This window comes from Ictalurus punctatus, chromosome 9, assembly GCF_001660625.3.
Source record: "Ictalurus punctatus breed USDA103 chromosome 9, Coco_2.0, whole genome shotgun sequence".
In the NCBI taxonomy this organism is placed as follows: domain Eukaryota; kingdom Metazoa; phylum Chordata; class Actinopteri; order Siluriformes; family Ictaluridae; genus Ictalurus; species Ictalurus punctatus.
The window spans coordinates 21,515,555-21,542,915 of NC_030424.2; the positions used below are offsets into that span (position 1 = coordinate 21,515,555).

A 27,361-nucleotide genomic window follows, 5' to 3' on the forward strand; every position below is an offset into this window, starting at 1 on the left:
ACTGAAAATGGCAGGCTAGTGCATTATCCACACATACAAGCTGCCACATTGCTCCTATCCTTTGAAATTGCTACTGTAATGAAGCTATTCTTACCTATTTCCATTTGCAAATCTAATTTTCACAGTTATCAGTCACTATGGCGCTTGATGCTTACTGATGCTCAGTACCTACTCTGCTTGCAACTGCTGGTTTTGACACATATCTATATTTAGGGCAATACAATAATGACATAAATTGACATTTAAGCTAATGTTTTACTCGGGCAACATCAAAAAAGTTTCTTGTTTCAACACTATTACACATAGTTTTGTGTCTGTTGGAGCGCATGAGTTTGTCTTCTCCTGCGCCATGTGAGACTGAAAGAAAACACACACACACACACACTCTTGCGCATGCTCACACTCGTCTTCGTAGAGTTGCACAACTCTTTCCACCTTGGAGCCTGAGAAATGGTCTGGAGGAACTGTTGATTTTATAACAGTGATATTAAGTAGTTTAAGCTGCTGCACATCTGTTTGTCTGATCAAGACTGTCCGAAAAAAGCCGTCTATACTGTATGTTTCCATGTGTCACACACTCAGACTCAGATTCTTAGAATTGAGGAAAAAAAAAAAAACTTAGAAAATGATTCATTTTCATATGTAAAAAAAATGTACAGTGGACAGTCATTTCCTTATTTTTGTCCTTATTTTTTTTTTCTTTTCAAAGTGGTTCACCAGATGTCGTATAAACTCATTGGGAGCTGCTTCTGAATTTCATGAATGCCTATTTCCATTGTATGTGGAAAGGGATTTGGGAGGTGCATGGCACCTAAATCATTATGTGAGAAAGCAGGAAGAGATAAAAGCATAGAGCGGGCAGCACAAAGTAAAGTGCAGCCATGCGTGGTGTTTCTGTGATGGTTTATGTGTGAAAAGGGCCCTCTGTGTCTTTGTGCTAAGATAAGTGAGCTGCTCTGATTGAGTGTGACAGGGAGTTAGAGCTGATCTATACAGGCAGCATTCTTAGTGATCAGCTGTCAGTGTGCATCTGTCACTTTTTCTCTGATGCTCGATCTCTTTGACGCTTTGTTCTCTCTATCCTATTCACACCACATTTTTATTTCTCCCTTGCACTCTCTTCTCATTAGGCCTACAATTAGCAGTCACTCACATTTCTCCATGCTCATTTGAAGGCTCATTCCTGCTTTATTCCTGTTTGCTGATAAAACAGATGCCCAGAGTACTCTCTGCCCTGTTGAAGCACATGCAGTGAAATAGTTCCAACTTAAAGGAACTATGATGATGATTAGGTAACTGTTGCTTGCTTTCAATCAAAATATATTTCACTGGCATTGTCTTTTGTCATTTTCTGCTGTCATATTTAACCTTCACCAATAGCATAAACCAGGAGATGTTTTTTTAATCAGTGAATAGGATTGAATTTGGGTTGAATAACACTTTTTGAGGGGTGTGGAATTTTTTAACAGTACTACGCCTACATTTACCAGAAAGTTTACACGTGGTGGGCCTAGACATGTAACCTAGGCCTGATTCCAATGAGAACTTTCACCATGTACCCCTTAAAAAATTTAAATCAAACAAAGAGCCGACCAATTAGACTTTTCTTTCAACCTTTTGCTTGGTTTTGGCAGTGACTTGTAATTCAGTTCCAAACCAGAAACCACATAGGGCCTCATTTTCTCTCTGCTTTGGTATTTGTTTTGTCCCCCCCCCCCCCCTTGTTCATTTGGCATTGGCTTCATTTTGTTTGCTATCTATTTAATCACAGAACTCTATATGAATGTAAATAATTTTATATCAAGGAGGAATATATGATTTAGAAAAAGATGAACTCTTCCCGTTAATTCTTTCACCCCCAAACCCCCCAAACCCCTCCCCCCCACACACACACCTCTCTTCTTGCTGAGCTTGGAAAAGCTGCTTCCAGCAGTCATGTCACTGGATTGGAAGTTGGGTCTGATGTTTTCGTTCTCCTGCGCCGTAAGGCCTAACGGTGTAAAAGAGCACCAAAATAAACAGAGTCTGCGGCGAGGGAATGAAAGAGAATACTGTTTGGGAGCACAAACACAGCAGCTCCGAGTGCACTCGGAATTTCTTTTCTCCTGTAAGACTGGCTCTAGTCCAGGCGATAGACCAAAGAGTGAGAAGGACACAGGGGCAGGACAGCTCCAGCTTCTGCTGCTGCTGCTCTGAGCTTACATAACCCCATGTACTGAGTAATACATGTACTGAAGCAAAACTTTTACTGTAAACCAAGGATCTGTTCATTAACAGGAAGCAGCACTCATGTCCTGTTTGTTTTTGTTGTTGTTAATTTTATTCCGTTTCCACTTATGTTAACTTTAAATGTGGTTATAAATGTTTTAGAAAGCATCTGACAGTTTAATCAGGCAGTTATCTGTTCTTATATTTCCTCAGGTCTGTCTATGTACAGCAAATTATTCCACACGTATAGGTCCAGACCTTGATGATGGAGCGATGGCTGGTTCACTGATTACTCGCTGGTGTTGGATCTCTTCACAGGAACAATTTTTATCATTCAGACTGAAGTGTCACTATGGTTTACCATGATGGAATAGAAAAGTCTGTTCAATTAATAGTTTGGCTAAAATACCCACAATTCTTCCCTTCTTCCCCGAATGCAGTGAATCATTTGAGGTGTATAGTGTAAGAAATTAGCTTTTTCAGTTTTTCCACTGGAGCTACAAGTCTAATGTGGATAATAAGCAAGGGAAGCTTATAGCTGCAAGCCTCCATCGCATAATTGCCCCAAACCAGTTGTTATATAATCCCAAATAGACTTGCTGCTGTGGTTTCTGACAGTGTGACACAATGTTAGCAGTTAGAATGTGCTGCATATCTAAAAACAGTAGTAACAGCCACCTTAAATCAGGTATCACCTTCTTTATCATTCTTGATGAAGAAGGCGACATATGTAGGTGGGTGTAGTTTAAAGTTTAAAGACGAAATTGTACATACAAAGTGATTCGGATGACAATTTGGTCATTTGTATATTTAATTTCTTTTAATAAGAACTTGCTCTGCAATTTTATGAAAATGTTTATGTACACATGGTATTATTGAGCCAAACCATGTCTTTTGAAGCAAGTGATGTATACATTCCATTTGCATGCCATCTTACACTGGTACCCTAAAACTGTCCGTATTTCTCAGCAACATGAGCCTTATAGCTCTAATACAAAACTGAAGAAAACTAAACATGGGGGAAATTTTGTGTAAAATGAATTTTTGGCTGAACTATTCCTTTAAACAAAGTGACATTTATATCCACTCCTCTTTGCTCTTTGCTAGCATACCATAAACATTTTTATATTCTCTTCTAGCTAATCTTGTTTTACTGTTATCTTGCTTTATGTCCCGGCCCCCGCACTAGACAAGAATCATATCTTTCCTTGGGGTGGAGGAACAGCTGACAAATGCTGCTACCCCTGAGACCGTGTCTGACATAAAACCGACCTTATTTATTTTTTTTGGAGAGCATGTGGCTGTGAGGATAGCATGCTGTGTAAGAAATCCCTGGCTTTGACACGAGCGCAGATCTGTTCCATGGCCCAAGATTTTCCGGTGGCCTTCAGTTCCTCCCCGTCCTATTGCTGCAGTTGTCCAGCCCCATTCTCACCCTGCAACTGCTGCCATCAAAAGACTATGTGAATAGACAGGCAACAACAGCTGCTAACTCCACTCAGCCTCTCGGCCTGATCGCTGGAACAGACCAGAAGAGTAAGCTTCCTAACACACACTTTCAGACTTAGATCTTCAGTAGAGTTCAACATTCATTTTCAGACTTAGATGGCCTGTGACTTAAAAGATATTTGCACTTGAAAAGTATATTTAAAAGATATTTGCATATTTGCGCTCGAAAAAGTGACACTGAAAGAATCTTATTAGGTATAATATGTGCATTATGTAAGGAATAATCCCCAAGAAGTTTGGTATGATAGCTCCACAATCTGTTTTATTCCTCCTATACCACAGCGATTTGCTATTGATAACATTTTTTATTTGTTAATAAACAAGATGTTATGCTTTTTAACTCTTTTTTCAGTTACATTTTATGTTATGGAATTTCTGCAAGGCAGGTTACTTCCTTATGTTCTAGCAGCTATAAACAATCGTTCCCTCAACAGCCGCTCTTATTTTCTCTCTCTTAAAGTTGATAAAACAAAAAGCACAGTTTGTCAAGAAACCACAAAGCAGACAATCCTCTATCATGAAGCCTTTGCTGTGATGGAGCCCTTACTGAGCTTCACAAAGCCGTGGAACTGGAGACTTCCTCCAGAAATGTTAAATAAACATCTCCTAACAGGAAGCTTCACAATATCAATGATGATACTTTTTCTCTTTTTTCTGTCAAATGAATGTCCTCCATACAAGTCCCTGTGAATAAGCTGAAATGATAATGTATTAGAATGAGTGCATTAACATAAACGCTTTCAGATTCAAGAATTCAACAGTGCTGTGGTATAATGCTGATTATAAAGAGCATTAAGGCTGATTATAAAGATCATTGATGCTGATTATAAATTATTGCCAAAGGACAATTGCTTTTGGTGATCAGCACACATACCGTCACGTATCAATAAGCACCGTGTCCGTCAGGACCATAATACTCTCCTCAAGTGCCTCATTACGGTGCCACATACTGCTTGTGTATTGAGTTTTATTACCTTGTGTGCTGTATTTTATGATCAGTTCCAAATGTACTGCACTCATGCTAGCAGACTGAAACAACTGAATCTCTAGGACATAATGGCTCCATTGTATCAGTGATTGGTGTACTTCATTAACAGACCCTGAAAATAAGTCCGGTTGATAAATCGATGGACTCTTCTTAATGTCTTTCCATAGAAAGCAGTTTTTCCCTTCTACAGTGTACACCAGTGTTATCTATTTACAGCTCCATAGGGCAGCATGTCTTGTTTCATGAAGAGTTAATAGTTTAATATCTTAAAAGGCTGGGCAGTCTGCATGACTAATTGGTGGGTTTTGTTGATGTTTTACAAAACTTCAACATATTTTTGACACACGTTAATTAGAAGAAATGGTGTTTCTGCTTTTAGCTGCAGGTCATTAGTTATTCTCAGTCATAAAGTCTGGCCAGCAATGTACTGTATATTATTGATGTATGCAAAATAAAGCCTGCTGTCCCCCATTGAGGATATTGTACTGTAACATTTATCAACTCAGGGTTTGGCCATTTAAAGAACATTTATTTTTAGCTTTTACAATGGTATTGTTTTATTGTTTGATATTGTAATTTGTCTTGTGTGTGTTATTGTAAATCCAAAATGTTGCTTTATGAATTATTTCAGTGTGAAACCAAATACTGAAAGTGTATGACCAGAATGTTGTATGAATACTGCGTGAACACTTTTTTTTTTGAGTCATTGATATTTGTATATAGTACAGAATAGGAAAAGAACAACATTTTTTTTTTTGCAGATAGTATGACGTGAAATGCGTTTGATTTCTTCTCCATTGATTTTTACTAGAATGTAGAAGAGAGCTGCTTATTCTGTGGCACAGCTAAAAGAATATAAGGTGTGTATACTTGAACATGTGCTTGTTTACAGAACCATGCTGTCATCCTTTCCATTAGTAACTGCATCATGACTTTGCTAGTATCTTTCTCATTCTGCATTCATTATTTCATTAAAAACTACACATTTTCCCCACAATTTGTACAGCATTTTTGAGTCTCCACTTACCTAACCACTTCTGTATGTCTGACCTAGTAGATGCCTGCAGTAAGGGGAAAAAGCAGGCCAACCTTTCCAACCAGTAAAAGACTTCAATCCAAAGATGCCTGAAGATGAATGACTATAGTCATGGTTTTCTTATCAGATTCCTGATGCTAGAGAGTTATGCTTTGTTGTTGGGTTCCATGTTGTGCATCATTACCTGGTAGTGTTATCCCAGACGAAATACTAAGCTAATACAGAGATTTCTATAACTGTATAAAAGAAACCAGTAAATACCCCTGGTAGTAGAGACCATCTGCTTTGTTCACATGTTAATCCTTCAAGATCTAAGTAGTGAGGGAAGACCTGTTCCCCTCTGTCTGTTAATACAGAACAATGTATTGGTGAAAATAAACACATTAGAGTTGCTAGAAATCGCTTTAAATTCTGTGAAACATATTGTGTGGGAGGGAGTTTTTATATACATGATACGATATTTAGGGGTTACATCATAATAATAATAATAATAATAATAATAATAATAATAATAATAATACAGCATTCAGTGCATTATATTTATTTGAAAGTATTATATTATGTGCATTACTCTTGCAGAAATAATTCAAATTCAATCTATTTGTCCAAGACTAATTTTAATTAAAAAAAGATTGTTTTTCCAAGGGTAATAGCAATAAAAAAAAATAAAAAAAAAACATGTACAGTTTGTGATCTGGTTTCATGTCTTGTCATACAATATTTTATCCTGTTTGCTTTTATGTAGGCCTACTGAACAAACCTAAAAAAAAAGTCTGACAGGTAACAGAGGTAAGCATCCAAAACAAAATATTCTCTCACTAACATTTCTTTCCAGCATGTATCATTATTAATATTATTTATGACACGTCTTGTATTCATTAGCCTGTCTTGTAGACAAACAGTGTGGGAAACTGTGAAGACCACAGTACAATGTTCAGCAAGGACGAATCCTGTGCATCAAGGCTTTTTACACTATAAACAAAAACCTGACGGTCGCCTGAGTGTCAGCCAGGCAATGCTCTTGTTAACTCTTAAGTCTGTTTTGATATATCCAGTAGGGATTATCAGTTTTCCTTTGTGTCCTGACCACAGCTGCTAAGACATTCTGGATAAAGCAGCTTCTGTATTAGTCACTAAGTGAGTGCTGTCAGTTTAATATAATTCAGCCGGTTCAGAAATGCCCAAGACATTTGTACGGTGGCACAGACAGTTCAAAATGTAAAAGCAACAGGTATAGGTGGAGAAAAAGTGGGGGAAGGGATAAATCAGCCCAAATGGTCTACGTGGAGGTCCGAGGGTTGGAAGAGTAGCATTTGATGGCAAAGCCACCTTGGAACAAAACTCATTATAGGAATTGTAGTGCTTCAAAGTGTCATGCTCCAGGGCCTGAAAGTGGAGAAGAAGAAAGTATGGAGGTATTTTTAAGTCCAGTTCTGGCCCCTCTAACCCTCCCTCTTTTTGCCAAGGTGGTAAGACCTCTGAAGGGCTGCCACTGGTGCTGAAACTCTCAGCTGCACTTGCAAGATTTGACAATCATGTTGGAAAGTTGCTCCACTTTCGGTGTTCGTCCAACATAGTACAGGATGGTTAGAGGTTCGAGGTCCTGTGGCACGCAGCATGGTGACGCTGAGGCTTCTGGGTTCAGAGTGTTGTACAGGCTCAGCAACTACAAGGGAAGACCAAGTTTAATAGTTAACCCTTATGTTCTATTCAAGTTTTTACTCCAAATTTTAAAGTTGGTGTGCTGCTTGGCTCAAGTTTAATTAAAATGAAAAGTCAGATATTACAGGCATTTTTTTTTTTTTTTCCAGAAGGTATTGTGAACTTAATGTCACCTTAACTTGTAGATAGAATGTTTAAAGTGATGCTCGTGCTACCATTAGACATAGATATTTGTATTATTATGCTTTTGGGAAACTTCCCTGATTATAGTTGCTGTTGTGTTTTCTCTTATTTGTATGCATATAGCTTTTACAGACTAATCGTGAATGCCCCATGGTTTCATTTTTAGCAGTGGCATTTAACAGCTACATATATACATTGCATTTTGGTATTGGGCATTTTATAGGATGGTTTTGAAGTAGGGTGGTTTTTGTCAAGCAGATTTGGCAACCCTGCTAGTCACGAAATACGATCACAAGAGGGTCACTGGAGACACAGTGAAGACCCCTGAACACGCCTGGTGTAAATGGTGATCTATCTCAGCTGTCAACTTGTGATGTGATGTTAATGGCAGGTCTGAATTTACACTTCCACCTGTCATTACAGGGATTTGTGCGTTACCTGCCATAAATTTTTCTTATAATTATCTTATACCACAATGCTGTTTAATTCTCGATTCTGATGGTTGTTGATAAATTTTCTATAACAGCAGCTCTGACACTAGTGCCAGCTGTAAGGCAAATCAGGTTTAAATTAATGCAACCATTCTGACGTGTTTCTATAGTAACAGCCATTCACCCGGACTTGTGTGCTGTTATTTAACAAAACATAATTGTTGATATGGTGAAGTTTTCAGTGAGGAGATTTTATTTGACATTTATGGAAGGAGTCTCCAGTGACAGCACATTTAGTATACACTTAACATTTAGAGGCTTCTAGGACCTATTGCTTTGTTTTGTTTTTTAAGAGAGGGAAGACTGTTTATAGCTGCTATAACATGAGTCGTAATGGGAACGAACAGCAGCTCTCGCCTGGTGTCCCACTGAAGCTAAGCAGCGTTGAGCTTGGCCAGTACCTGGATGGAAGTGGTATTAGTGAAGCCAGCAGGGGGTGCTCACTATGTGGTCTGTGTGGGGCCTAATGCCCCAGTATAGTGACAGGGACACTATACTGTAAAAACAGCACTGTCTTTCGGACAAGACATTATACTATTAAGATTATACTATTACGACACAATGAAAATAATTCATTTTTTAAATTTGCTGTTTGAATGAATGAATGAATTAATTAATTTTAAGCGTCCTTTCTTACCGAGCTGTGTGTGGTGTCAGCGCTGCGCAAGTAAGGACATGGCCCTGAGCAGAAGTTAGCGTGGTATCCTTTTGGCTCATGGATCCATCTCCAGCCCAAATCCTGTCGGAAATCGATGTAAAGCGGGCGAACACAGCAGTTCTCCTCATAATTACTGCAGTGGAGGAAGAGAGACAGACACAGGATGATCAGCTGCTCCAGTGCTTTGCAATTCATTTCCTTATGCACTATATACCTTTTTATTCTGCTGCTCTGCTTTCTTGGCACAGCTGCTGCATTCATTCAGTGACATTTCCATAGCCTCAATGAAGTAATACAGCCGATTCTTACTTGACGTTTTTTAAGCCTTCTATTTTCATTCTGTATTGCCTTATAAACAGCTCAAGCTGTGCCTTTCGGAGGCTCAGAAATTCCACTGTGAGGTGTGTCATTTTTTTCCTCTCCTGGACTGTGCCCAGGCGTCTAATGCTGTCGGTAAGGTAAACCCAGGCATCGTGGCTCTGAGGAGCCAGTGTGCTACACACATGAGCCTTCTCTAATTTGAATACAGGGACAGATCCCAACTTGATTCTTCTATCATGCTTAAAGTTGTCAGATGCCAATTAAATGGTTTAGTCATACAGCCTCTTGAGGGAAACATGGTGTGCTAATACTAATTGGAATGTGAACCAGAGAGGACTGGTAAACTCACTTCAGCGATGATATATATATATCTTTCTTTTTTTTTCTCCATCGTAGCTGTGTGCTGTGTAATACTGATTTCTTGGTGTGTTTCATGACAGTAAAGACACCCTATTGAGCAAAGAACTTCTGATGCCCGACATCGTCTACTCGTGTTTAATGAATAAAGTTGATACACATTCAACAATACAACAATTACAAAAAATAGCGCCCCCTTACGAGAAGCAGTAGTTGGTATCCAGTGCCCGTTTGCGACGTCTGGATGTAGGCGGCACGTTCAGGCGATGGGGAGGCAGCATCATCAGGATAAGATGTGGCAGGGGTTGCTCCTTCTGCTTACTGAGGCGGCTATGATCCACGCGGTGCTCGTAGTAATCTCCGTCCATACCTATGGACAAAACAGCGTTCACTGCATGCTGAAGGACAAATAAAAGCTGAACCTGTGCCCAGCATCTCCCAGCTCCTATTGGCTGTCGTTCCACAGCATCTTATCCCTCTATTCTTACTCTCCCCATGCACTCGCCTGTCTGCTCATCCAATCTGTCGTCGATAGAAAAAGCAGCTCAGGTCCCAGGAGGGACGTTGCCAGTGGATACGGACGCCCCTCTTTAATTTGGGGCCAAAAGTCTGAGCGCCCGTGGCAGCAACGCATTCCTTGCAATGGAGACTGCTGATGGAGTTAGGGAGCATTTCCAATCCCCCCCAGACCCTGGGGCCCCCATTACTAAGTGAGATTCCAGACCCAAGCGCGTTCCCATGATCAAGATCGCGATCTGTCTTGCTCTGAGCATTATCTCCAACTACAACTCAGACCCCATATGTTTTTGATGAAAGTTCAGAAGAGAATGATATTATTCCAGATAAAAGGGGTAAGGAAATACAGAGATGAGGTGACAGTAATATGACTGAAGGCCTACAAAGATGAAGAAAATCTAAGTTATAATGCTAAGGTTTCTACAGCTGTAGAATAGAAAACAAGCAATACTATTAGCAATGCAAATCATCTTCTCTATAATTTGGAATTGATTTGCATGTTCATGAAGAAATATGCCGTGTTAAAAGTGTTAAAACAGTTAGCGTTTTCTAGCATTTTAATATTTTCCAAATCAACAGTTATAATTCTTTTCCTTTTATTATTAAACTGCAGAGTTTGTATTTCCTTGTTCTTCCACGTAAATTATCAATGAAACTAGAGAAAAAAAGACAAAACCCCGAGAGTTACTTAGCCTTACCTATGAATTTGACCTCCAGCACTTCGTTTTTGTGATCGTTGATGTCACCATTGGGATTAAAGGTGTGACAGGGGCAGTGCACACTGACCTCCAGGCCAAGATTAGTCTCTGCACAGCACAGAAAGAAGAACAAATTCAGAGCAACGAAGTTTATTACAGTTTCCTTCTTTTGATTTATTGTCTTTATATCATATGTGCTGAGGACTATAGTCAAACAATGATAAATCAAGTATAAGAACTTGCTGCATGCAATTTGTGCTAGTCGCTGACCAAATGGTTTGTAATCCTGTGCCCTGTCAAATGTATTTTCATATTAATACAAATTGTTATTTTTACTTCCATGAACTATAATTCATACATTTTCATTTTGGCAGTTCATTCCAACTCTTCCCTTCCAACTAATATTGGGACAACTGCTACTTGCTAGCCAACACATTTGTTTTCTGAATGATTCTCTGTAGTACGAGTAAAAAAAAAAAAAAAAAAAAAATTTTAAAACCCTTTTTTTTTTTTTTTTTAAAGCCAACTTAATCTCCTGGCTCATTATTCCATTATTCCTCTTCAGCAACCACTTGAATTATTCAGCAGTTACAGTGAAATTAGATTGAAGTTCAGACCTGCCAATGATTTCTTTGTATTTAAGGGGTTAATTTCAGTGCTATTTACCTTTTTGTAATACTCCTCAGAAACTCTAAATACCCTATTATGTCTTACAGATAAATCATATGGACTCAGAGTTGTGATAAGTGTAGCAACAACTCCATTCTGAGATCCTTTGATATTCATTTCAGATATTTTGACCTGAAAATTTCTAATCAAAGTCTCAAGGCAGCCTTTTAATAGATGTCCTGACTGTCTTACATTTTTAATAACCAGAAGTAAATGTTGATTCTTTCCTTTTAACTCACCTCTGTGTGTAAGCCACTCCCTAACAGTCTCCGTAACATCGAAAGAGACCCACTCAGCCGTTCCTTTGGTCAAGACGTTCTTTCCCCCAATATACCGCTGCTTTGCAATATGCTCATAATGTTTAATGATCTGAAGAAACACAAAACAGCAACATGCTAAGTTTGCATGGGGAATATTTGGGGGATTCCATGTGATGTAAAGGTCAAGGAGTACACTGGCTAATCCATATTTTTAAGTCAGATTGTTCCTGAGACAGTGTTTATAGTTTTTTATTAGCAGAATAAAACATCTGATTGACAGCATGAGTAGTTGGGTCATATGGTAAAATACACTAAGAAAGCACACTCATATTCACACAAGCTCCAGACACTGGCCTGGCCAGGACCGTCTGAGCCAGACACTCAAGGATGCCCGAGGCCAATGCATTCTCCCCTCTCACTTATGGAAAATGTGACTCTCAGTGTGAGAGATATCCCCATATTGCATGTTAATGCTTGCATTTAGCCTTCTTTACCAGTTAGAAATAAAGGCTTCTCGAACATTTATACAACTCTGGTTGGTAATCATGTTATCCCAAACAGAAAAATGGCCACATCATTCTGCTCAGGAAGTCTTGGCATAGCCACAAACCTTCTGTTACAAATTTTACACCACAACATCTGACTCATCAATCTCCTTGATAAAATCACTCCCCCATATACAGTCAGGCACACAAAGAATACAACAAGAGGTGGGAAAAGCAAAGTTGCTGCGCCCCTAATCTAACCCCCTGTGAGACTCAAGCTAAGGCTGGAGGGCTTCTGAGACCACTCAGGCAGCCCACGCTAAAAAGCTAGAGATTCGACCAAACGAACACTGTGGGGGTGCACGTACACCCATCCACCTCCCCCCTCTCCTTCCAGTGGTTGACATTGCCTCTATCTCCTGCACAGCTCCTGGAAACCATCTGTAGGCCTGTCAGGCTGGGCCTAAAGTGTAGCCCTGTAGGGCCGGAGATGCACGTCTCCCTGGCAGGAAACGCTGGAACCTGATCATGGCTCCCAGCCTCTCATGGGAGATTAATGAGGAAACCGACCGAAATCCCCCCTCACCGCATTTATATATACTGGTAGTATATACATGTGCACACATAGTAGATGTGTGTATATATAATTTGACACTACACACAATTTACCTCCTAAAACTCCCATCCTCACTGATGTATTACATTACAGTGCTCTGGCTATGACAAGTGGCAGAAAGCGAGCTTTAGTCAGGCTTTCTCAGAATACTTCCTTTGTTCAGCTGAGTTGTGCAAATACACTCCTGTATAATCCATTCAGTGCCTGGAATAAAGATCAGCACTTTGAAAAAAAAAAAAAACTGAAGAAGCAGGAGTTGGTGGACTTGATACAAATTCAGTATGCTTTTTTGGTCCCATGTTCAGAGCCATAATCATATATAATAATGACTAGTGCTAAGCAACTGCTAGCAAGGGAGTTATTGCGTGAAATTAAAAAAAAAAAAAAAAAAAAAAAAAGATTTATATATATTTTTAGGAAACCTTTGCTTTTTTTCCCCAAGGTTAAAATCTTGGCTTTGTTAGGAATTAGGAGGTGTTTTATCTCCTCTACTGCATATGACAGTCTTGCAGACGACACAGGCTTTGTAACTGTTAGGGGAAAAAAGGGTTTGCCTGTTTGCGAGATATACACAGTATACAGTCCCCTCTGAACGTATTGGAACAGCAAGGCCAATTCTATTATTTTAACTATACATTGAAGACATTGGGCTTCAGCTCAAAAGATGAATATGAGATGACAGAAAAGAATTTCAGCATTCATTTCCTCATATTTACATCTAGATGTGTTGAACAACTTAGAACATGGCACCTTTTGTTCGACCCCACCCATTTTTTTTAAGTGTTCAAAAATATTGGAACATGTAACTAACAGGTGCATCCCAGATGCGCCCTGTTAAATTGATTAATAGCTTTGAATGTCTACTCTTGGTTTGAGCCCTCGTTTTCACCTGTGAAGACTGCCTTTGTTGTTAAAACAGATAAACTAACATGAAAACCAGAGAGCCGTCTGTGGGAGAAAGCAAGACATTTTGAAGCTGACAAAAGGGAGAAGATCAACCAGAGCCATTGCACAAATATTGGGCATAGCCAATACAACAATTTGGAATGTCCTGGAAAGAAAGAAACCACTGACAACAAACAAGGAAAACAGCAACAGCTGATGACAGAAACATTGTGAGTGCTGTGAAAAAATAATAATAATAATAATACTAATAAACTTTATTTTATAAAGCGCTGTTAAAAGCATCTTCTCAAAGCGCTGTACACAAAATAAGCAGTACACAGAAAAATAAAACATATAAAAGTTAATAAAAACAACAACGTTAATAATAATTATTATTATTATTATAAAATAATAATAAAAAAAGACATCAGCAGTCAAATGCAAGTTAAAAAAGTGTGTCTTGAGTAGAGAGTTAAAAATGCCAAAAGTCAGAGCTTCCCTGAGTTCAGGAGGAAGAGTGTTCCAAAGGGAAGGAGCATAGACAGAAAAAGCCCTGTAAGCCATAGATTTTAGGCGGGTTTGTGGAACAGTTAACAAATTGCACTGTGAGGAGCGCAGATTTTGGGTGTAAGGGATCAATAAACCAGATAAGTAATGTGGAGCCAAGCCATGTAGTGCCTTGTATGTCAACATCATGATCTAAAAATCGACACGGAACCTGTCCGGGAGCCAGTGCAAGGACTCCAAAACAGGAGTAATATGTTCACATTTCCTGGTACCCGTCAGGATCCTGGCGGCAGAGTTTTGAACATATTGCAATTTGTTGATCGTGGATTTAGAAACTCCGGCTAAAACGGCGTTGCAGTAATCCAGCCGAGTGACGACAAATGAGTTTATCAGCTTTTCAGCCACAGAGAAGTTTAGCATTGGGGGGAGTCTAGCTATATTTCTGAGGTGAAAAAAGGATGCCTTCACAGTGTTCTGAACAATAAAATCAAATGTGAGACTGGTATCAAAAATTACTCCAAGGTTTCTCATTTTATTTTGGTCTTTAGAACAGAGCCATCAACAAACAGAGACAGTGGAGCAGCTTTGCGAATTTGATGACGCGAGTCTATGAGCATAACTTCAGTTTTCCCGCTGTTCAGGCACAGAAATTTCATCCATGTTTTTATCTCAGAAATACACTCAGAAACAAAACAAACATCAAGGTTTTCACCAGATTTTGAGTGAATGTAGATTGAGGTATCGTCAGCGTAAAAGTGATCATGGCGGCTGAGCGATCGCAGCAGATGCCCAAGTGGAGATAGATAAATATTGAAGAGTAGAGGGCCTAAAACTGAACCCTGAGGAACACCAGTGAGCACAGAGCTAGTGTCAGACCTGTAGCCACCCATAGAAATAAACTGGGAACAGGCAGTAAAATAGGATTTAAACCAGTTTAAAACTGTCCCAGACACACCAAAAACACTTTCAAGGCATGTAAGTAAAAGACCACGATCCAGTGTATTGAAAGCAGCTCTAAGATCAAGAAGAATAAGAATGGATGTAGCGCCAGAATCAGAGGCCATCAACATGTCATTGGTAACTTTGACCAACGCCGTTTCAGTGCTGTGAAGTTTACAAAAACCTGACTGAAGGGATTCAAAGAGGTTATTAATTGTAAGATGCTTACATAGTTGAGAGGCAACAACACGCTCAAGTATTTTTGCCAAAAACTGAAGATTTGAAATGGGCCGAAAATTGTTCAAATCATCCACGGAAACATTTTCTTTCTTTGGTACAGGTATAACAGCAGCAGTCTTTAGTACTGCTGGAACGACCCCAGTCTCCAGTGATTCATTTATAATGCTGAGGATAGTAGGGCACCGAACATCGAAGCGCGATTTAAATAGGTTCGTGGGAATTGGATCCAGCAAGCAAGTGGCCGATTTCATGTTGGATACCTCTTTTGTGAGAGCCTCGGAATCAAGCAGTGAGAAATGAGTGAAAGAAACACCAGTGAACCCAGATGGACGAAGGAGTAAAGTGGCAGAGTCAGGTGTGACAGGAATTTCTTTGCAAACATTATCAATCTTAGAATTAAAAAACTGAAGAAAAGAATCACATAGCTGCTGAGGAACAGGCAAAGTGGTAACAGCATTAATTTGAAGCAATCTGTTTATGGTTTGGAACAAGTGTCTGGGATTATTTTGATTGTTTACAGTAGCCTGAGGGAAGTAAGAGGATCTTTCAGTCTCCATTAGTGCTCGATAATCACCCAGAAGATCCTTCCACGCTTGATAGTAGACATTCAGTCCAGTAAGGCACCGTTTGCGCTCCATTTTCCGACAAGCAGCCTTTCTAGAGCGCAGAATGTCATTAAACCAGGGAGCAGAGCAGACGAATGTGACCTTACGTGACCTTAAAGGAGCAAAAGAGTCAAGATTAGCAGCAAGAGCAGAATTTAACTGCAGAACTTTCTCCTCCAGTGATGAGGGATGCAGATCGTTGAAGGTGGAAGCAAGAGAATTCGAGAAAGCTGCCTGATCAATAGACTTCCACTTCCGGAAGGTTACCGTTCGGATGGTAGGCTCATTTGGATGATACAGTTCCAGATTAAAAAAGAGACAGCTGAATGATCAGACAGTCCAACGTCAACAGAGGAAAACTGCGATACAAACGAGCCATTTGCAATCACGAGATCCAGCATATGGCCCTTGTTATGAGTCGGGTCAGTTACAATCTGTGTGAGGCTAAAACAATCAATTAGCGACGGAAATTCCTTAGCCGCCACAGAGTCACTCCGGTCCACGTGAATGTTAAAATCTCCCACAATTAGTATTCTGTCATTCATTCTCAACATTGACAGAAAGTCAGCAAACTCTGAAAAAGTTGCATGTGTCTTAGCCTTAGGTGGTTTATAGACTGTAGTGATGATGGTAGATATAGCAGCGGAAATACTCAAGACCAGGTATTCAAATGATGAAAACTGGGGAACGGACACAGAGCTTATGCTGAACTTCAGGTTGTAAACCACAATAATGCCTCCGCCTCTGCCAGATAACCTCAGGAGATCTAATACTCCAAAGCTCACTGGAGTAATCTAGTTAAACAGGAGTTCATCATTTTCTTTAAGCCAGGTTTCGGTTAAAAACAACAAGTCCAGCTTTTTATCTGTAAGAAAATCAGATAAAAGCAGCACCTTGTTATTCACGGACCGCGCATTGAATAATGCGGCATAAGCCTGGATCTGAAGCGGAGACGACAGTGGTTTAATCTCCACGCAGGGAACCGATATTAAATTACTGTGATCAACACCAGTATGGGGCAAGTTTGTTGGTCTTATGTCGACAGGTTGGGACAAAGATGTCAGGAGAGGATGAGACAGCAAAACTGCGCCTCAAACCCCTATGGATATATTGTTTAGGACGTAACAATCCAGCGTCTCGACAGATTCTGTAAGAGTCTTTGGCTAGGCAATAAGAGCTCTGTTTTAAATTCAAAAGCTGGCGTGTAGTGTACCTTAGGGCCATGGTCATTGAGTGCAAACTCACAAGGCCAAGGCGTTGAAACTCCGTAGCGCACTGCGAGCACAAAGTCGTACAATCCACACACGCAGCTGAACCGAGGCATTGATTCTGTGTTGCACGCTGCAGGTTATTCCGGGTGGAACACAGAAATAAAAACAACAGTCCAAAATATATAAAATGGCACCACCACATCGCAATCGTAATGGCACTAAAAACAATATAACTTAAAAAACTCACAGTTATTTAAAACAATATGACTTAAAACAACAAACTAAAACAAACAAAATGGTAACAGTAGCGGCAGCAAAACGCGCCAGCGTACCCTGTCACTGGAACCGGAATACCCAAAAACCACAGTTAATGATATCACCAACAACCTTCACAGGGCAAGGGCGAAGGTATCACAAGCCACCATTCACGGAAGACTATAAGTGCAGAAATATAGAGGCCATACCACAAGATGCAAACCACTCATGAACAGTAAGAATCAGAAGGCCAGATTGCAATTCGCAAAGAAAGACAGAGATGAACCACAAAAGATCTGAAACCAAGAATAACCTCTTCCAAAGAGATGGAAAGTCCAAAGTGTGGAGAAGGAAGGATCTGTTCATGATCCAAAACATAAAAGCTCATCAGTCAAGCATGGTGGAGGTAGTGTCATGGCTTGGGCTTGTATGGCTGCTTCTGGAATAGGCTCACTGATCTTTATTGATTATATAAGTCATGATGGTAGCAGCAGAATTCAGAGGTTTACAGGAACATTTTGTCAGCCAGTTTACAGAGAAGTGCATCCAAATTAATTGGAAGAACTTCATCATGCAGCAAGACAATGACTCCAACCACACTGCCAACTCAACAAAGGACTTTAAGTGGAAGGTTTTAGACTGGCCAAGTCAATCACCAGACCTTAACCCAATTGAGCAGATTTTACCTCCTGAAGAGGAGACTGAAGGGAGAAACCCCCCAAAAACAAACAACAAATGAAAGAGGCTGTGGTACAAGCATCACAAAAGAAGAAATCAACAGTTTGGTGATGTCAATGAGTCACAGACTTGATGTAGTTACTGCAAGCAAGGGATATGCAACCAATTATTAAGTGTCATTTACTTTAATTTACTTTAAATCTTGTCTGTTCCTATATTAATGCTCATCTAAAAATTGGGTGGTCTGATACAAAAGGTTCCACATTCAGATGTAAATACCAGGAAACAAAAGCTAAAATCCTAAAATCTCATCTCTTATCCATCTTTTGAACCAAATGTTTTTGGTCTATAGCACAAACAAATTAATTGGCCTTGCCGTTCCAGTAGTTCCAGAGGGGACTGTATGTAAGTAATAAAACATGATGGGGAATAATGTTATTGGAAGATAATCAACTATGACACGGTATGATGCCATTACCACCCCAAAGTTTATTATTTATTATTAACCGCATGTCCTAACGTGTTTTCTTCCTTTTAATCACAGCTATTTGCTAGCTGCTTTTATAGTTACGTTTAGTGTTGTTCCCTCACCAGCCTATTTTTCTCTCTCTTGAATTCAATAAGACAGAAATATGGACTTTTTCACAATACTGAGAAACTGCAAAGACTTTCCTGTGTAAAAAAAACCTCTGATACCTCTATACCTCTGACTGTTATATAGCACTGACACTGGAGACTCCTTCTAAAAATGTTAAATGAACATCACCTCACAGAAAATTTTACCACATCAGCAATTACACAAGTTTTTAAATCAATTTATTTGGAGCATCTGCCATAATAGTCTCTACGTAATTTGTTACTATAGAAATTATAACATATTATAAAGACTGCATTAATATAAACCTATGATTTAGCTAACAGCTAACATAATATAATAGCTAATAGCTAACAGCCGATACTACTAACAGCTGGAACTACTGCCAGAGCCGTAGTTTTATAGCAATCTAATCAACACCTTCCCGACCAATCAGAAAGTTTAACAGCACTCTGGTATAAATACATACTTATACATCCTACTACCTAAAATATGAAAAAGAAGTACATGCCAATAAATGTTAGGTATGAATTTTGTGTTTGTCTTAGAAATGTCTGTCAGTTTAATGGCCCGATCAAATATTATAGCTTTGCTCAAGATTTGTTCTCCACATGGGTCCAAAACTAAGAATTATGAATTCTGGGAATTATGAGAAATCATTCATAAATCAGAATCATGTTTCTCTTCTGAGCCATACTTGGCTACTGAAGTTGTTTAAGGATCAGCCTCTTCCACTACAGAGTCTATCTGTTCGTTATTATGTGCTTTATTACTGCAATGTAGATGTACGTTATCTCTTAATATACATAACCAAACTCTGTCCACTTAATTAAAAAGTGCGTTTACCTGATAGAGCTCAATGCGCTGCTCGTTCCTGCTGGCGCTGGAGTTGGGCACTCTCAGAGCACGAAACTCTGCTCGGAACAGGTTGGTGGAATTTTTCTCCATAGATGAGACATTGAAGCGGAATACTTTAGACGTTTTACCTTTGGGACAGTAGACCACATCATCTGCAAGGCAAGAAAGTAGAGGTAAATCTCTTCGAGTGCATTTTATGGAGCATTAAAGTCTAAATTTATGGATTCTCAGATCTCCGTCTCCCTCAGATGCCCAGATGTAGATTTGAGGTGATGTATAATTTTCGAACAGCTCTGGTTTAAATTTATAGGAAACTATAGTTTCTGTCAACAACTATACAGTTAGCAACTTCTTTCCTATAGCGTTACTGTAGCAGACCGTGGTAACTACACTTTCCCAGCAACTGTTCAATGTACCTCAGTCTTGACAAGACTGAGGTACACTGAGCACCTGTGCCAATCTAAGAAATCAGCCATGGAGCTACCGCAAGCTGTTGATTTAGCCTGGATTAAACAAGAAACACTACTGCAGGCCAACAACTAACAGTAGTTTATAAGACATAGCTAGTTTGTTAAAGGCAAGTTTACCCTATAACATTTTACACTGACATAATACAATATAGTATAGACATATTGTATTTACAAATGAGTGTCTCTGAAATTGCAATGCTACATTAGCATTACCTTAGCTAGGCAAAAGGCGTGGAACAGGCACCAGCTGAATGAATTGATAAACTTGTGATGTTTTTTCTTGTGACAGATAATCTTTAAAAAAAAAAATAAATAAAATAAAAAATAAAAAGTTGTATGCTGTGTTCTTTACAATCTACAATTTGTACCTTGGTTCTATTCAGGGTTTTTTTTTAAACTCCCTCCTTTGCCCAAATACTACCTAGCTAACAAATTTTCCTCATTCTCTGATGACACACATCTATTTCTCACATTTTTTAAGAATCTGACTAAAAGTATACACTTGTGTCAAAAGATCTAGCTTGGTTATAATTTTTTTTTTTTTTTTTTACACTTCCTACCCACTCGCACAAAAGTTGTGAAAGTTAAATACAAAGAACCTAGATCTAAACAGCATAAACTGGGTTATCAGGCTTACACTCATACACTCACTCATATATAAAACTTGTTTGCTAGAGGTATTTGATACTGTATTAAATGACTAAAAGTCTTTATAACAGTGAAAGGGATGGGGAAGTGAGTAGACTTTTAAAAAAGATAAAGGCGTCAGTTAGCAGTTAACACTACCATAAAGCTGCATTATAATTGTTAATAGTTCTGGTAAAAGTGAGTGTGATGTCTAATTAATCATTTGAAGGGTTCAAGTAAGGAAATTGTCCATCTAGAACTACCAGAACGTAGTGTGAAGCATCCTATGCAAAATAATACTATTTAGTATAAAAGATTTATATGATGGGTTGGGTGTCACGCGTAGTGTGTCCACCCAAGTTTGAAATGAAATCAACGCCACCGCTCAGATGTGAATGAAAATGATTACTTGCTTTGGGAGATTGCAGAGCCAAAGCCATGTCCCATCTGTTTGTGCTTTACAGAGGAAGAGTTAGCAACAAGTTGAAGTCATGAAATGAAAACCAAATGTCCTTCATACGGATGGTGAACTAGGCTAAGCAGGCCTGGGATACCAGTGTGGGTTCCTCCCACCCACTCTACTACAGAACAGGTGTCTCTGAACTGTGCACTCCCAAGGGCTTAGTGTTTTAAGTCGAGAGAACTTTGCTTAACGGCTCTGTGTGAAAACGGTGATTTCTGCTTGTTCTAAAAGTAGACCCAAATATAGAAGCAGACCACACAACCAGTGTTCATGATCCTCAGATTAGCCTCAGTTTCAACTACTTTAAATGCCCTCTAAGAGCTGAGCATGTTGCTGACAGACCACACTCCATTAGCAATGCATCAAATCCCTGGCTGGTTGGATGCCACGATAAATGTGGTAAGCTATATTTATGTAATAAACAGATTATTCTAAATGGACTGCTAAGCAGTATGTATTATAGATGTAATAATAATGGTGTATATATATATATATATATATATATATAAATATATATATATATATATATATATATATATATATATATAAAAAAATTATTTATATATTATATGTATACACACACAGAGCAGAAGGACAGGTTTGAAATGTTTTTAGAAAAGCATTTCTTTTGATAAAGTATCTGTTTTCTGCAACTCATTTTGCTTATATTGTAATTGGCCTGGTGTTCGCAGTACGAAACAAAAACAAGCACATGGCTACTATTTTATAACCTAAATGGAAACACTCGCTTACAGCCAAGTCAACAAGTATTTATGCACTTTTGTGTGCAGCATGTCTTCAGAATTGTATGCCAGAATGAAAGCTATGCTTATACACACACACAAAAAAAATTCAGTCATTCTTCATAAACTTTTGACTGCATTTGATCTTTAATACCTGTTTACAGATTTGGCAGCGGGACTAATAACTGTTTTTTCCATGTCTTACTTCCAAGCAGCATTTTCAAAGTACGGTCAATTATGCATTTATAACTTTCCACAAAGCAAAAGAAACTTGTTCTGTATTTTGCTTTTTTTTTTCTTTTCACTTCGTTGCCCTTTCTGTAGTCCTTTAGCTGAAGGTGGAAAGCCCCACTTTGAGAGAAGATTTGAAATTCTAATCAAAGCTTTAGTTTCCTTTTGGATGACCTCATTTTTCCCATTGCAATGGTTTAAGGTGGATTTCACATTATGGCCTATTTTTGCCAAGCTTTTAGTCTGTAGATCATTTGTTCCATGGCTGTGAGTGTGGGGGATTGTTGGCATAATTGTGTGAACAAAATTCTAATTTACAACTGCTGATATCAGATTTGAAATGAAGGCCAGTACTACGGTGCTTACGATATCTGAAATCAGACCTGAATTTTTTTCAGTGTGACTAAAAATATTAAAAACTGGTTTAAACATATATCCCCTATTCAAATCAAACACAATCTTATTCAGAATACCTGAAATATTGTTTAGTCTAGTATTAAATTACCCATTCCATCTAGTTTGTTCTTTAGCAGTTCTATAATAGTAGTTGTGCTTATACAGTTTTATAAATACTGTGATTAGGACAAAAATAAAATCTCACATTTTTCTGTAACCCTGTGAAATCAAGACATCAAAAACACACAGCCCAAAACAAGGACACAGCCCAACCACTACAGCCTACCATCACTCCCTAAGTATCTTAGAACAACCCTGTTCCAGACACCACCATCCCAACATTCCCCATCCTGTGTCTGGGATGTACCTCCCTGCGAGGTCCTTTACCCGACAGGTGACATCACACAGAGACTTCTGAAAAAGCAATCTCGGGGCTGCTGGACATGTCAGAGAGTGGAGGTAAACACAAGAAATAGAACAGAGGAACATGGAGGGACACGTGCCGGCCAGTGGCTGAGAAAGAATTTGGGAAACGAAATAATACTGCGAGAGTAAAAGGATGTGGTGTAGGCCTGTTCAGTGTCATAAACTTAACTTGAGTAAAAAAAATAAAATAAAAAATAAAAAAAGACTGTCACAGAGAAGACTACGAAATTGATGTTAATCTGGCAATATTATGTATCTACTTTGTTTTTATAAGATTTTTTTTTTTTTTTTTTAGGTCTGGGCTACAGGCACATGCTTAAGTTAAAACACTGAGAAAAAAATCATCAATAGATATTATCCGGTCTAACGTGAAATACACTGTAGGTAGTGGATTTACTACTCATTTACACTGGGTATTTCACTTACCCTGTGAAATTGGGTCACGGTAAATGTCTCAGCAGCATTACTTTTACATTCTCTTGGCTGTTGAGTGATGCTAAGTGACCATTTGAATGGCATTGAATGACTCCTTGGACTATTTAAGTCTTAGAGTAAGCAGCACCACTACAACACAGTGCTCTTGTGTGCACTCTGAATGAGGTGGCCTTTGAATAAATCAGGACATATACACACACACACACACACACACACACACACACTTGTAGGTTGACTACGGTTAGATGAGATAATGCGCTAAGGCTTGCTGCAGAAGTAAGACTTTTTCCACTTGATCAGGGATGAAGAGGAGGGACAAATTGTGTGTGTGTGTGTGTGTGTGTGTGTGTGTGTGGAGTTAGGGGAAGGACTCTGGCCTCCAGTATTGGCCTGAAATTTTGGTCTCTGTTTTGCTTGGAAATTACATCACCTTCTTACTATTCCATATATCAGAAGCAGTGCTGTCTGCAGCTCTAGTCCACATCCTCCCCTCCCCGCCCACTCCATTGCTGATTACCTAACACCACATACTATTACCCATCCTCTATTGCAGACCATCATCTTTTATCAACCTATTAATATAATACTCAATTAATATGGCTCTTAGTATAGTTCTCACAAGTTTTTACTGTTACCAAATGATTGGTTTACACTCACCATCCATTTGAACAGGAACACCTCTACACCTGCTCATTACCTAATCAGCCAATCATGTGGCATCAACATAATACATAAAAGAGTCAAGAGCTTCAGTTAATGTTCACAACAAACATCAGAATGAAGAAAAAGTGTGATCTCTGGAACTTTAACCGTGGCATGGTTGTTGGTACTAGATGGGCTGGTTTGAGTATTTCAGAAACTTCTGATCTCCTTGAATTTTCACACACAACAGTCTCTATAGTTTACTTCATTGTGAAGTTTGATGTGAACATTAATTGAAGCTCTTCAGCTGTATCTGCATGACTTTATGCATTGTGCTGCTGCCACATGATAGGCTGATTGGATAACTGCATAAATGAGCAGGTGTACAGGTGTTCCTATTGAAGTGGACGGTGAGCGTATATGCTGGTATGTGTGCCACTTAGGTCAAAAGATGCCTTACCAGGGCAAAGCTAAATAAGCAGTGATGTGAGCCAGAACACCATATGGTATGGTATGCAATCATAAGACTGAGTAGATCATATGAGTAGTAAGTGGTTCAAGGTCAGGTCTGGTTATATGCTAAGCCAAATGGGTATTAGAGGAAATATTATTCCACTAGCCATCCTTTTACCCTGAAAAGGATCAGCGGTATAGAAGAAGGATGGATGGATGGATAGCCATCCTTTTTAGTGAACCTAAGGAGAACTATTTGCTAGAGCGAATGGACAAGTGCTTAAAAATCAAGGAAGACTCCAACGTGCAATGCATGTAAAACTCATTAGTTGGGCTAATTTAAAATTTATTGTGATATGCATTAGTGTATCCCCATAATGACATTCTCTGATAGTGGAAATACAGCAACAATTGCTCAGGACTATGTCCTTCTTTGCTGTCTGTTGTGCTGATCTCATGTCTTGGAAACCATAAGGTCAGTGAGGAGTATCCTGATCACCAAAGGATCGCCACTGGCTTTTCTAAAATGGCATAAAAAGTAACCATAAACCATTTGTTTGGTACAGCAGATAAAGTAGCTGAGGGAGTGTATATTTGGAGTGTCAGAAGCACTTTAGCTGACCTGAAATCAGCAATTGGCACAGGGGTTTGTTTGTGAGCCAGAGGACGGTCTGTTCAGTGTCTCCCTAGCATAAAACACCTGTTGATTTTGGAAAAAAAAAAAAAAAAAAAAGGTTGCATGATGCAATGACCCCCTTCCATCAGCAAAGAGGCACACTTCCAACTGTTTCACTTTCCAAACAAAGTCTTGTGTTCTCTAGAAACCTCAGTGCACTGGAGAGCTGAGGATTAAGCCATAGATTGGCTATCTAGTGGTACTTAAACATGTTTTATTAATCATAAGAGGTTGCATCTGACAAGAGAACGCCTAGGCTCTTCTCAGAGCATTACTTTTATCTTTGTGTAAAACTTGAAAAGGCCTCTATAAAGCAGGAAAACCGTAAAACGACAATTATCTAGGCCTACATAAAAGACAGTTATGGCGCCGGTGGAGTCCGAGATGGGGGGAAACTTTGACAGCTTGCTCCATGGACAGACAGTTAGTGAGCTCGGTTAAAATGGTTCCAGTGGAATGAACGGCTGCCCGGAACAGTGCGCGCGCCTCGTGAGCTCAGCGGAACGGCCAGGCGCGTGCCCGCTGCCGAGCTGAGACTTGAGAGCGCGCACAGCTCAGTCTGTTAATAACTGTCCTCTGTGTTCACTAAAGGAAGCAGGGTCACCTCGGAACTGGACAGCTGTCCCGGTTACACCACTCGGTGCCAAATATGAGTGCCAGGCCCTTAGTCTAAATTACTGATATACATGTTTCTCCTTTTGATAGTTTGAACTCCTACTTTAATAAGACATTTCCACTGAACATCAAGTGAACCTGTACACAATGATTGAAGTGTGTAAACTTAAAGACATGCTTGATGCTCCACATACATAAAATTGAACGTTCCATCTGAAATTGGACTTCTTTCAAGAGCTAATCATATTCCAGGAACCTCTGCAACATGATTTGTGCCTGAGGCACTTTTCAGGCTAGCACCAGTAATCCATTCAGAAGAACCTCTGCAATCTTCCATGCGCATTCTGCTTTTAGCCTGCTCGTTACACAGTTCAGCACACCAACTTCCTTTCAAATGCACATTTTGATTTCTCACACTAGACTGCATCCTTGTACCTGAGACTCTCTTACCACAAACTAACTGAATGGCTTTACCATAAGCTGTGATGTAACGATCCAATGATGGAAATCCACCAAATCTCTACAAGGCTGCAAATACTGAACATCAAAAAAGAGAGAGAAAAACGACACAATGTCATTTAACCCAGTAAGAAAACGTGTAATGGAACCGATTTATAACAATAACTTGGTCTAACGCTTGCAAACTCGTGAGAATCTAAACGAGCCGATTTCAGACGCAGAGGTTAAGGGCGTTAAGAGGTTAGGGGCGGGGTTAGCGCTCGTACCTTTTCTTACGAGTTGATTCGTATGAACTGGAACATCACCCTGGCTCATACGAATCCTTACGAGTTTTTTTTTTTGGATGAAATCAGTTTCTCACGTATTTACACGTGAGCAGTTGAATACGTTACTCCTAATAAAACAAACAAACAAACAAACAAACAAACAAACCCCGAATACTTGTTGATCTTGTTTGGACCTGTAGTTGGGGTACTCACTGTTATCAGGTGGCCCCTGAATCATGTTGAACTTGTATATCTCCTTGGCATAGTACTCGGTCTCGGTGTTGTCCTGCCCACAGCTCTGCTGTCGCTCTCGACCCAGTTCCTCGATCAGCTCCTTGGTGCTGTTGTAAAGCGCCAGCACCGGGTACGGCACCTGAGAGGGTCCGAGAGCCTGCGGCGGACTCGTGAGGCGCAGCTTGCTCAGGATCTGACCCCGGATCGCCTCCACGCGCTTTTTCTTTATGTGGTCAATGTCCACGGTGGTGCAAGTGGACAGTGAGAAGATCGTGGTCACGCTGTTTAGGAGGAGGAAAAACAAAAGTGCTTTGCCCAGATGCATGATTCTCACTTGTCAAACAACAACAACAACAACAAAAACGGTCGAGGAGACTTTCCAGTTCCAGTTCAATTGAAGATGAGCTATAGCTGGTGATTTAATTAAATACACTTAAAATAGGAAAACTACTAAAGCAATAGTTATTAAGGTAAAAATCCAGGCGATCGTGCGAGTCGGCTGATGTTCAGATTCTCCATGAGATCCCATCTTGTGAACTTAAACTGAGTAGCCAGGAATTGCGCTCCCAACACGCATCCCAATAAAATTCCATAACACACCTAAAGTTTGAGCATTTCTACACTAAGGACTTAAAAAGCCAGCATATTCCCTGCAGGTTGCTGTTTGTTATGATCTCTCTCTCTCTCTCTCTCTCTCTCTCTCTCTCTCTCTCTCTCTCTCTCTCTCTCAGCTCTACTCCTGCAACTCCTCCTCCTCTTCTCCTTGTCTCCGACGTTTCGGACCCAGCGGACCTT

The 27,361-nt window shown here is 39.5% G+C and overlaps 2 protein-coding genes across 7 annotated transcripts in view; one reads left to right on the top strand and one right to left on the bottom strand.

The window, feature by feature from the left end:
- ttll5 (tubulin tyrosine ligase-like family, member 5) overlaps positions 1–6,911 on the top strand; it is an 87,857-nt gene extending 80,946 nt beyond the window's left edge. For 2 of the 6 annotated variants that reach the window (XM_017476488.3, XM_017476489.3), the window contains exon 33: positions 2,422–5,702. In XM_017476488.3, coding sequence (XP_017331977.2) covers positions 2,422–2,471 — 50 coding nt within the window. In that variant the 3' untranslated portion in view covers positions 2,472–5,702. Of the gene's footprint in view, positions 1–2,421; positions 5,703–5,762 lie in introns of those variants that run through there. The other 4 variants (XR_001813627.3, XR_001813625.3, XR_001813624.3 and 1 more) reach the window with 4 other exon arrangements.
- Positions 6,338–27,361, bottom strand: tgfb3 (transforming growth factor, beta 3). The gene is made up of 7 exons (XM_017476492.3): positions 26,546–27,361; positions 19,419–19,582; positions 11,536–11,665; positions 10,628–10,735; positions 9,615–9,783; positions 8,715–8,868; positions 6,338–7,407 (listed from the first exon to the last, which is right to left on the bottom strand). Exons 1-7 carry the CDS (start codon positions 26,889–26,891, stop codon positions 7,249–7,251), a joined length of 1,230 nt encoding a protein of 409 aa, XP_017331981.1. The 5' UTR covers positions 26,892–27,361; the 3' UTR covers positions 6,338–7,248.